Here is a 13,063-nt window from a genome sequence, read left to right on the forward strand (position 1 = left end):
CTTCCAACGAAGAGTAACTTTCTTATGTCCACAGTATTATGAAATTGTCTCTGAGCCCAGCGTTTTGCTATCTAAGGCGGCGTCTCAGTTTCAACGTGGCTTTATACAAATAATTATTTCTCCTTAGTAATGTAGGATGGGATCAGAAATGTGTGATGATGAACGAATGATGAATAATGATATATTAAATATGATGATGATGATGATGATGATGATGATGATGATGATGATGAATGACTAGTTGTAAAATACTTGATGCTTTAGAGTCTCTGGAATAGTTCAGTCTCTTTTGAACTTAATCTCAGCGATGTATAGAAGAGTGAAGTTTACCGTAGATTTTCCTCCATTGTTCGTTCCTACCTTCTTCTTTAATTTAGATGTGTTGCCTTCTTTTCCTAATTTTTTTTCTTTTTCTTTTTTTACATAAATAATAAACGGTAAGTAATTTAGCTTGTTTTTAACAAATCGTCTCCATAACCATCCAATATATATTTTGTTGAGAAAGGGAAATAACTTTTCTCTAGAGCGCTTGCGGTCTTTTAGGTAATTGCTGTATCCATTACCGACACAACTTTTACAATATCGGGGTACATATATTCTTGATCGGCATCAAATCATGAAATGATTTACGAATGTCTGTCCGTCCGTCTGTGTAAACATTCTTTTCGCGGGAAAAATGAAACAATGGAAGTTCATTTAGGCGGAGTGGCCAACTCATTCGAAGAACACCCCTACAGTACCGCGTAAATTGAGAACACCCCCATTTTCAAAAAGGAAAGAAATCTTTTTTTTTTTTTTTTGGCTCATGCAGGAGATTCGGCTGTATTTATACAAAAAAAAGGAAAATCAGCCATGCCCATTTAATATTACAGAGTATTGAAATTTTATTTTGCTCGAGTTATTCTTTGTTTTTTTTTTTTTTTTTTTTTGATTACGACAAAAGTGGTACGTACGGGGGAGTTAGCTGCAGCCCAATACGATTTTCTTATCTATTTTTTCTTCTGATTTTATATTTGAGCAGCCATCTGGAGCCGATATTAAAAGGACATGTTACTCGCAAACCACTGTAGATAAATCCATAAATATTTGAACGTGTCTTCTTTGAGTAAATCTGTAGTAAATGTACAAAAATGCGCGGAAATCGGGCACGCCTACTCAATATTATATTATATGAAATTTTCATTTCTTTGACAAAACGTTTACAGCGAGAAGCAAATAATCGTATAAATGGCATATCGTTTTGGCCAGTCTCGAATACGGAACGCACCTAAGCATGTCTAGTCCGTTCGTCTGCCCGTCTTCTGTCTGCTCGACTTTGCAGTATCTGCAGTAAATGTTGTCTCGCTCGGAAAAATGAACACATTGCTTACAAATTTGCGAAAAAAAAAAAAAAATTGAAAATGGTCCAAACTGGTCGAAAGCTAGGCCTAAAATGCAACAAAAACTGAGTATGTCTTTGTTTTTCGTTAGTACTAAACTACAACAGATACGCGATACAAATTTTCACTTTTATTTTAGAAAAGTAGAAAAATCAACCACACCCACACAATCCTATGTAGCATAAAAATTTAGTTTCTTTCCCTTTTAGGAGAAGTATAACGGGCGTAAAAGATTCGGCCACAACCGAATATAATTTTTCTATTTGGTATATCCTACACCACTTGTGGTGGAACCTTTCATTATATCGATCGATTCAGAATCATTATCTGAATTGATTTAAGCCTGTTTGTCCATCTGCCGTCTGTCCATGCCAATATGCGTTCAAGCTGTAGGTCGCAATTTTTGACATATTTTGATGAAATTTGGTAAAGTGACATGTTTTCGCCCAAGGACGAGTAAGGATTAAAGCTGCACTACATTAGATTGCGTTTTGGACCCGCTTCCCCAGAACTATGCACATGAAAAATATGCCTTTATATAAAAATGTTATATCTTATAAAAATAAGAATGGTATTAGACAATGTGGTGTAGGGTATTTAACGACCGGCCGTTATTCGAACTTTATTTTTTTTTATGTCTATATTTGTCAAAGGAGACAAACAAATGCTACGGTAAATTTCCTCTTCTATGGAGAGCTTTAAACCAACAAGAATCCTACAGCCTGTGACAATTGTATATATATTTTTGATATAAATATACTTTTCAATATTTTCTAATGCACATTTTTTTTATTAATAAGACGAATTTATAAGAAATTCCAAGCATTAGCTAAAGCAAAATATCTGCATGTATGAAGCCGAAGAAGTTGAAGAAAGAGATAATTAAGCCGGATTACGGCTGTAATTAAAACGTTTCTCCACCCATTATAGGCATGCTATATGCATGTAATAATATGTTATATAAATCGCCCCATGATGTATCGCATTCCTAATCACAACTTGAAAGGTAAAATTGCTTGTCGACAAATAAGTCATCATTTCTCGTTTGTTTTCATAGTACAGCATGAAATGAGGAAAGACCTTTGGACTTGGAGGACTTGGAAAACAAAAAGGTGACTTGTCATTTTTCTCGAAAAATGTTTATTTATTAGCATCAACACTTCTGATGTGCCCCGTTTTGCTACGACCCTAAGCTCTTCCAGGGATTCGGTCTTAATCTTTTAGCAAAACGTAGCAAAACTCCATCCTTTCATGGACACTTTCAGTTTTGGGAACAGAAAAAGGTGTAGTGTACTCGTGTGTACGTATCTCAATCGCAGGCATATATATATAAATATAATTAGAAAATAATCGCAGAGTTTAATTTATTGTTATTAAAGATTCGAAATCAACTGCTCATGCCTACCAAGAGACAAAGGATAAGCGTAGTTGTAATTTTGATTGATCCTAATCGCTTGTAAATATAAATGAACTGAATTGATTGACTCTTTGAAGATCGGTTTCTTTAACACCATCGAATATGATTACAATCTAAGTTTTTACTGATCCTTAGTTTCGTTACTTTTTCCTTTTTTTTTTTTTTGCAGTGCAAGAGGCGATCATTATTGGAGAATTGTATTGGCTGCTACTTAGCCAGCATCTTTTCTCTTTTAAATATCATTACTTCCAGGTTAACTTTGTTTTGTCAATGACTCTTGTGACAGATATTGATATAAAATTGCTTTGGGATAATTATTAAAATTATTTATTAAATCATTTTCCCCCCTCTTTATACGCGCCCTGAGTGCGGACATATGTAACACCCAGAAGGGCTTACGATAGACCCATCTTTTGATAGCTCCTGCATACGGTTAGTTTTGCTTATTACATTTTTGGAGAAACCATGATACACAGTCTATTATATGGGTATCGTCTTTAGCACGGAAACCGACAATTTGGCTTAACATTGTATTTTGCTATGAATTGTTGGAAAAATTATTTGATTTTTATGATTTACAAAATGTTAGCAAAGGTCTCTCCTTGCCGTCCTTACGAAAATCCAATGAGATCTTGGCTTCATCTGGCCATTAATATAATATATATAAACTGAGTTATGAATGGTGGATGGATTCGACTAAAGTCGAGTATAAATTGTTTCTTGTTACGCCTATGTGTCTTTCTTTAAGAAAAATTCGATTTGGAAATAAATTATGCCCTGAGTTAAGCGTTTATTATTATTAAAGATTATCAATATTCGTAATTGAATTATTAAAAATAATAATGACTTAACCGAATATTAATTATCGACAATATCTAGCGCTATGTTTGCAATCATTCGTATAATATATAATAAACTTTTTAAATGTATGCAAAGCTAAAAATAAATTTTAATATCTGTCTGATTGGCTGTGAGAGAATTGAACTCAGTGCACTAAACGGATATATGAGAGATTAAACTCTCATTCAGAGAGAGTAGACGAGAGAAAGATTGAACGAATTGTTAACTTTGCAAAAAACAGGTTCGAAATAAAACAGCAAAAACAAAACAAAAAAAAACAAAAAACTGGTTAATTAATGAAAAAGAACATAAAATGCAAAGTGTATGCGTGACAGGGACGGAGGAAGACTGAAAAAGAATCAAAGAGAGCAGTAAGCCCAAGTCTTGAGCAAATTTTAAAAGCGATTTTTTAAAAACGATAAAAGTCTCTTTGCTAGTTGACAGTCCTCAGTTATATTTTGAGTTTCTTAGTGAGTTTACGCAGTCACATTGTGCAAAGGAATTGTGTAGAGATTTGCCGTTAGGGGTGCAAAGAAAAAAGAAACAAAAGAAAACAACAAAAAAACAACAAAAAAACTTTGAATATATATAACTAACTGTATGCATGCGTATGTAAGTGTATGTTCGCTTTTTTTTTTTGTTTTTTTTCTTTTTTTTTTGTTTTGTTTTTAAAGAACTCGTAACGCACGCACTTGCAGCCGACATCCTACGTCATCAGAAGAGGAAGAACATAAACAGAAAATAAAATTGAAAAGCTTGCCGGTCTCAACACGTTGCCTTCTGTGCAAAGTAAAATAAGAAAAAGAAAAAAAAACAAAAAAAAAAAACAAATATAAAAAGAAAAAGCAAAAGGAAAAGGCACAAAAGAAGCACAAAAACATTTTCAACTTTATTAACATAAACAGCTGTTATTCTTGTTTATGTTTATAGTTGCCGATGCTATTGCTTATATAGATATCTGCAAGCATGAGCTGCTGAGCACAAATGATAACAAATCATATTCATGTGTATTCAATGTATAGCATATTTTCTTTCTTCTATTAAGCAAAGGCAAGCAAGGTAATTGTAACTGGTTTTTCATTTTGCATCATTTTAAAGTGAACAGGTTTCTCTCGCAATTGTTGTATGACTATATTGGCGTTGTTGTTATTGCATTCGATTGTAGTGATAATAGCGACCGATCAGAGAGCGAAGAGTGTTGCTGCCGATATTTACGTAGATGTACGCATATGTTTATAGTATTTGTGCTAACGGCTTTGGCGGCGGTCTCGTCTGGCTCAAGTGGAAACTGGTTTCTCGGAAAACAAGTTAACCCGGTTTTCCGTTTCTGAAATCATTACTTACTTAAGTTAAACGCCAAACTAAAGTGATCAAATTTTTTCTGCTTGCTTCTCAAAAGCGCAAAACTTTAGTCAATCATTGTCGTTCATCGAAAATGGCTCAGGTGAGTTTTGAAATTTTGCTTCAATTTTTTTTTTTTTTTTTCATATTTTTTTTCTATTTAAATAATTGTGCGAAAAACAGTTTAATTACCGTTAGGTTTTAATTTTATGAAATTATTTAACTTGTAAAAGAATGAAGAGAAAAGTAACCGTTAAGTCATTCTTAGTTGGCTTAGGTCATTTCCGATGATAACCAATCTCTAATCAGCATTATATTTCGAAGAAGATCGCCTGCGGCGCACTGAATAAACATATATGGGCGTATTCGAATATCAATATAGGCTACTCCTACCATTACTCATAATATAAATTTTTGCGAGTTGATGCATTGTCTTTATTTAAATGAATGCCGACAAGCAATATTGACTCCCGCCTAAACTATGCCCCAGCAATGATATAATGGCCATATAATTATCCTATCCATTGGCAATAGTAGGACAGTTAATGGACCATTAAAGACCGGTGGCTCTCGTCTTCCATTTTGCTTACCATTTCAGATCTCTCTCCGCAGTGGGTTATAGATTACTGACAGCAATATTTTATAATATTTGCTTTCTTTTAAATCCTTCAATTCATTTTTAGTTATTGTAAGCATATCGTGCGTACTTTCACGCTCTATTAGTCATAATTTTCGTCAGACCGATATTTCATTTTTTGTCGGGCACATACATATACATATTTTGCGGGTTTTCGATGCGTATTTTTTTTGTTTATTGAAAAATGATTGATCACCAGGCCAGGTCGATGATTCAAAATTTTGTCCATCACTTGCTTGACAAGTGGTTTTGGATGCCTAGCGACCAAATAGATATATTCGAACAAGTAAGAGTTATTACAGCCTGTTCTGATCGTCAACAAAACGATCGCAATGTCCTTTAATTGACTAGAACATTGCGCATTTGGCGTTGCCAGCAGCGTGGTGAGAGTTTGAATAAAATAGTTTATAGTTAGAATAGAAGAATAAAAGTAAAAAAAAAAAAAAACATTGCAATTTTTAATAGATTGAATCCAACGCATCTATAATACATAAGTGTAGAAAATGGTCGCTCCTGCTAGCAAGTATGAAAATATTGAAGTTCTTTCGCCGACTTCTAAACAATGTTGTTCATGCAAAGTAAATAGAAAATGTACGCTACTCTTAAGAGCAATTGATTTATGCCCCGATTGCCCTATAGGGCGACGATACCTGCAGCTTAGCTGATTCGAACTCAGAGAAAACTTTTGTTACTTTCGTTAAATGTTTTTACATCTGATCATTGATATTAAAAAAAAAATTAAAAATAAAAAAAAACATAAATTTTTGCGTCCTATATATATGATCAATCAAAGCTGGGAGTATACTAGATTTGTTCTGCCGTTTGTAACTGCCAGAAATACGCATTAGATACGTCACGAAGTATGCACAGGGCAAAAGTCAAGGTCGATTTAGCTATGACATTAAATTAAGACAAACAGACACAACTGATTTCAGTCATATTTATTGATCGTCATAGACCAAGTTCAAAAAAAAAATAAATAAAAAAAATAACGTATCTCCCGAGCAACTATTACAAAGCACTGGAACTTGGCCATAATCCATAATCGACCAATCCTCTGCAATTTGTGACAAATATTTATCCAGACGATTTGAAACCATATTGCATACGCTCGCATAATAGAGTTAGTAAATTGTTAAACCTAAGCTATAAAGGGCGAAAAATTTGATAAACGCGCAACTAATTACCAACAATTGCAAAATATGCCTGCCACAGCTGGAGGAGAAGGTCTGTCGCGTCGCTGAATGCGAGTTCTTTTAGTTTCATTTATCAAATCGTATATAATTTGAATGAAGCTATAATTGCATTTAAATTTGTGCGCTGACAAGGGCTAACTTGAACGAAAGGATATCCGCTGGCAACAGAGACAAGCTTTCAACCACCATTAACTTTTTTAAAAATCTGCTTGGTTTACGTACGTATTGCACTTAAATAGCGCTGCTTTTATATGGATTCCTATTCACGTTGCTTGAAAAACTGAAACGTGATATATAAACCGTTAGACCAATTGCAGCATTTTCCCCCTTTATTATCTATGTAGAAATTATTTTTTATGCTCTTGTATGTGCGAATACCCTTCTCGCTCTTAAAGGATTAATTTTTTCAACAAGATTAATGAATAATTGGTTTTTTGGATATTATCCTTATTTTGAAAACAATTTGGAATTTTTCAAACTTCTCGCTCATTCTAATGGATGTGTGCAAAAAAGAAAAGAAAATTACTTTCAAAACACTTTAAAATGAGAAGAAAACTTATTGAATTTTATTAAAATTTTTTTGCTCATTTTATTTTGAAAACTTTTAATCCAGAATGTGGACTTAAATCTAAATATTAGTTCGAAAGGGAATTTTAAATGATTTTAGCTAAAGATTTCTTATATGAAAATAGTTGAAATTCATTCATTTCATTTGCATTTTTCTTGCAGCATTCTAAACCGGATAAATATATTGATGTTGATGCTACCCAATTGAAGCCTAGTCCGAATCGTGTTCGTAATATTCTAACTTTGGAAGAGCGCGTAGCCGCTATTGAAGCCTATTATTGTCGTCCTATGTATACAAAAGTTGCCCGTATGTTTAATTGCAGTTGGGAACAAATTAAGAATATTATAGCGAATCGTGAAGCGATTATGAAATTTTATGAAGCCACTAGGAAGCAAAGACCACAAGAAGACGAGTCTGATATTAATTTGGACATTAAGCAGAAAAAATTGAGATTTCTCGGTGAATGCATTTACGAGTACATACAACGAGTACAGTTTCATGCTCGTGTAGATATAACCGAAGAGTTGTTGCGTACGAAGGCATTAGAATTTCGCGATATATTGGTCTTAAATGATTTCTATCCGAGTAAAACGTGGATAAATCATTTCAAAGCTACATATAATATATCGCTGTCCAATCGACAAATTGCTTTAACCCGAGTGCCGCCATCGTCGCTCGACTTGAAAGATATTATGACTTATTGCACAAAAAATAAACCAAATAATCCCAGTCTTATCGAAATTAGAGAATTGCAACAGAATCTTGGTAAAGAGCAAATGGGTACAAGCGTTGACACTACAATTGAAGAACTGGAGGAGGAAAGGCGTTCGCGCAAATTAAATTTTCTGGAGAAAGCTTTAGCTGAGTATGTGTTGCGAGCGAAATTCCATCACAAAAGTATTTTACTAAATAATGAATCATTAATTAAGGTGGCTCGCGAATTAAATGATATTTTAAAAGTGCAACAATTTGTGCCTTCGCATAACTGGATTCAAGAGTTTAGAACACGGCATAGTTTCGATGCGATACAAAATCATAATCGTCGTCCGCCCTTATCTTTGGATTTAAAAGATATATTAAGCTATTGCAGTCGTATGGATAATAAAGATAAAGCGCCCATCATAACATTAACGCCCAAAAATCCCTCAATTCAAATAAAATTGCAAACAGCGACGCCACAGCAGCAACATCATCATCAACAACAGCAACAACAACAACAACAGCAGCAACAGCAACGCCAATATCATCATCTTCATCATCATCACCATCATCATCAACATCAACAACATGAACAAACACACCCTCATACAGCAACAGCGGAAGTAAAACTGAAATTTCCTAATTCAGCGGTGAAATTTCAAAAAAACCCGATTATCTACCTTGATGTGGATGAAGAGGAAGAGGATATAAAGCCGGATATAGAAGAAATCAAAATACAACCCATACCTCAGGAAACATATTCACCACCAATAAAAATACGTAAAATTGAATCAATCAATGCCGATGCTCGCATCAAATTAACAGCAAATGTGCAAACAGCGACAAATGCCAATTCGACAAATTGCCAAAAATCTATTAGCAATCATAGTCCCGGCCATTGGTCTGAATATAGTAACGATGAGGAAGAAGATGAAGAATTACCACGTCAAGTACGTAATACGAAAGATGCGTTACGTTTACTCAAACCTCTTGAAGAATACGCGATGCTTAAAGAAAATTATCGGGCAATCGGTTTAATTGCTCAGCTGGAGGAAATTCTAAAGAACACTCAAACGAGTCCAACTGAAAAGGAATACGAAACATAGAAAAAATGAGAGCAAAAAAAGAAAAAAAGAAAAAGCCTTAAAGGAGGGCGTAAATAACTTCCTAACTTCAATGTAATTTTCCGATGTAAATATTAGATAAGAGCATCTATTGGTAAAGTTAGTTCCTTTTAGATTAAACCTCGTAACTGAACTCTTGCATTTGTCTTTTCAAACAACCAGCAGAACATGTTATCAGCTAAGGTGCATTTTTCTAAAGCGTAGCGATTCGTAAAATTTTCCATCATAATTTCTCGAATGATTATTAAATGCGGGCGACTTCAGAGTTCATCTTTGCTCACAAAAGCCTCGTCAAAGAACAACTCGTAGGCTATGCGATTAATGTTAAAAGAGACGATATTAGTAAAAGAACCTGTGATGTTACTTTAAGCAACTTATCATTTGAAAAGGAAACACATAGTTGAAATCGTAAATATGTTGTATTAAAACTTCTTACGGCGAAATTTTTAATATATTATAATAGGTTGGGGCATAATTATCACGCGTTTTCAAGCGATCTTGTCAGGCATTCTTGCAAACTATTTATATGATTAATCCGGAGCGCAGTCAGCGTCTACTTTAATAATGGCTGCCCATTTGCTTGGAAGAGATCGATTTCACAAAGACAAAGGGTACACGATTCTTGGAGGCAATCCATCAAGCTTTAGCATCCGCCAGTATGCCACATGCTTGGTCGTCGAAATCCGATGGGCGACCTCTTATTGGTTTATCTTCCAAGGGAGTGTTGCTAGCATGGACTTTCGCTGATTGTGCCCTCACGCGCGAAATACGTTGAGATGGCGAAAGGACTATGCTGCTGTGCATCCTTTCCCAAAGTGGTGCAGCGTATTACGACAAATATGAATATCATTATCGCCACGCCTATATATTATAACCTAAAAGTAGAAGAATGTTATCATTCATACATTTATAAAATATTATACATTTTTATTAAAATATAGCACGTGAAAGAAACGCCTGATAATTATGCCTCAACCCAGTATTTATTGACGCGCTGTAAGTATTCTTCGTCAGAGTCCTCTCTCGAAGAAATTTTAGTACGAGCGACGGTCTTCGTTAGGGAAGTGCCAAAACTAGCATATAATTCAAAAGCCGAATTCAGAATCAACATCAAAAGCTTCATCGCAAATTTTTAATTTCTTGGTACAAGTTTTGAAAGCTTTTTGAATCGCTCTTAACCTCATATCTTTTCAACGGTCATCTTGACGAAGTTACGCTGACATATATTAGTGGTATTATTAGCGAAGTTATTCGGGCGTGGCATGTACGATTAAAGGGACTCTAGCGCGTGTTAGTCAGTTAGTCAAATATTTGAACACAAAAAAAAAAAAAATGTAATCTGCATTATCACATAGGTAAAAAAGTACGAGAGAGGTTCTACAAATTTTTTTTGTTTTTGCCCGACCGTCTGCTGTTCGAAAGAAGAATGTAAACTTTTCACTAAAAAAGGAGAAGCTTTCATTAGTGGATACTACTATTCCAATGCAATGAACTTATGGAAAATCCCAAATCTTCTCTCTCTTCTCTTGTGAAGAAGTCGAATGAAAATCGTTGAAACTATGCTTTATGTCGTCGAGGAACACGTCTTTCTAGTACTTGTACATGAACATAGAAAATGTTCGACCATTTAATCTTTTGCACAGGCGCACAATCATCTTCTTATGCTATTCTTGATTATTTAAGAAATTACTTAACACTAGAACTAATAGTTGGATCAATATGAATTTTTTGAAATATTGAACCAGAAAAAATGGTTAAAAACTTACAGTTAGTTAGTGCGGTCGTATGTAATGGAAGTAGAAGGGCTTAAGATAGACCCGCCTGCTATTATACCAATCAATTTAGAATCATAATCTAAATTGATCTAAGCCTGTCTGTCCGTCTAATGACTATCCATGTAACTTTGTGTTCAACTATAGGTCGCCATTTTTCAAATATTTTGATGAAATTCGGTACCGTGACGTGTTTTGACCCCAGGACGAACGCTATTGAAAATGGTTCGAATCGGTCCATTTTTTCGTTCACTCCGATTTTCCGAAAAGTCGTTATATAGAAAATTTTCCAGTGGCTAAGTAATAGTACTTTGGCATTCTAAATTTGCCGGAAAACTTTGGATCGGCTGGACCAATTATTGAACGCCTTCTCATATAATGAAAATTAAAGTAATTAGCAATAGCAATTTAACAAATTTGGATAATTTTGGCCTATTTTTTGGATCCTACCCTAATAAGGTTTTTTACGAAAATTGACCCCTTGTAGGGCAGGAAAGTCTAAGTTTTACTATGTGGTGATCGGAATTGACCCATAATAGTAATTTCTTACAAAAATATGAATTGTGTTGTGACAATGTGGTGAAGGGTATTTACGATCGGTCTTGCTCGACCATAGTGTTCTTACTTGTTTTTTGATGACTTTTATTTAAATGAAGAGGCCTTTAAATACCTTCAATCACTTTTCTTCTGTCTGTCCTGACTTTCAAAATATCGGCGGCATAGCCACGATGGGTCATTTTGAGCCATACAGAATGAAGATACAAAGCCTAATTTTGGCAAAAATTCTTTTTTTTTTTTTTGAACTTATTCACCTTAGTCTATATACAAAAACAAATGTAATCTTTTTTTCGGATCCATCGATTTTCATTTATTAATCACATCTTCTCTTTTTCTTCGATTCGTGGAGCCAAAATTGAAATTTATTTTTATTTTTTACTAATCACTGTTTTCCTCTTTTAGGTTCATATTTTAATTACAGGTTTTGCCTCTCCGTTTAGTTTGCGTAAAACAATTTCCAAAAATACGATTCGCAATCGTCTCATTTTTATATATGATAAATGAAGCATTATTATTATCGACATCATTTCTTTACCCTAAAAATATTTAAATTCTTGCATTAAAGCAAGAACAAATAAGTGATCAGCAGCAGCGCTGCACGGTTAGCCTGGATGACTAAATTAAGCTGAATATTGTATCGACATTATGTTCCGATTTATGTTTCTCAACATTGTTTGAATACAGCAGAGGAGCAAGATTGGGATTAACTGGGAAGTCAATCGATTTGCCTTTGGATATTTTTTTCCCCCATCCCCCAAATATATCTTTTAAGGCCTATCTTTTCCATTCCAGCTAGAATTGAATGGTTTTCGGATAGCTTTTATGAACAACGGACGGGTATCTGTGATCGAAACCGTTTTTAGTTTGGTGTTGCGAACAAGATTCTTGACTTGAGCAATAGCTGGTGCTTCAATTCTAAATGCGATTAGTTCACTGAAGACGTGATTTGAAGAGTGGACTTTTGAACTTGGAAGAAAGCGATAAATGACGTATAAATATGAATCACACTATGTTTAATAAAGGAAAATTCAAATTTGTGCCAACGCTTTAAAGAAGTATTTGCCGAGATTCGTACGGCGTGCACAAGTTACGACGACCTCTCTTTAAAGTCTATTATGTTCATTTTCGAAAAAGCAGCAATTCATGTCGTAAAGCCTCCAACTATGATATGTACGGACCGCGTACGAAAACTATGGCGTCATGCCATAGTCAGAACGGTCTGTCACTTACTGTCGCTTAAAGGCATTATTTATTTAACTCCTTTAATTAACCCGGTTCTGACGATAGCAATCAGTTATATATTTTATATTTTGTCGATCAATTGTTTCGACATATTTTGCATTTGATTCTCATTGCATATATCTGATATTAGATCAGGTGCTTGCAGGTTGAAATCTCGAGTGTGGCCAAGCTTTCTTTGGTCGTAGCTATAGCGAGTGCTCAGTCGGTAAAGGCGAAACACTCATCCATTGGGCACACACCCACTTGTCTGTAGCCACCATCTCCATGTTTCTTTCGTGTCCTCTTTCTGC

At 34.6% G+C, this 13,063-nt stretch overlaps 1 protein-coding gene across 1 annotated transcript; it reads left to right on the plus strand.

Annotated features, from left to right (window-relative positions):
• The first annotated feature begins 4,489 nt into the window (after positions 1–4,489).
• LOC119632033 lies at positions 4,490–10,208 on the plus strand. The gene is made up of 3 exons (XM_038024706.1): positions 4,490–5,080; positions 7,540–8,566; positions 8,708–10,208. The coding sequence occupies exons 1-3, from the start codon at positions 5,072–5,074 to the stop codon at positions 9,181–9,183; spliced, it is 1,512 nt and encodes a 503-aa protein (XP_037880634.1). The 5' UTR covers positions 4,490–5,071; the 3' UTR covers positions 9,184–10,208.
• Positions 10,209–13,063: the final 2,855 nt, after the last annotated feature.

Source organism: Glossina fuscipes, unplaced genomic scaffold (assembly GCF_014805625.2).
Source record: "Glossina fuscipes isolate IAEA_lab_2018 unplaced genomic scaffold, Yale_Gfus_2 1, whole genome shotgun sequence".
Taxonomy (NCBI): domain Eukaryota; kingdom Metazoa; phylum Arthropoda; class Insecta; order Diptera; family Glossinidae; genus Glossina; species Glossina fuscipes.

What these genes read in the sequence shown, in the direction of transcription:
- LOC119632033 (XM_038024706.1), top strand. An exon ending in AGCGACGCCACAGCAGCAAC is followed by an intron (nt 8,567 to 8,707) that starts ATCATCATCAAC and finishes CGGAAGTAAAAC; the next exon opens with TGAAATTTCCTAATTCAGCG.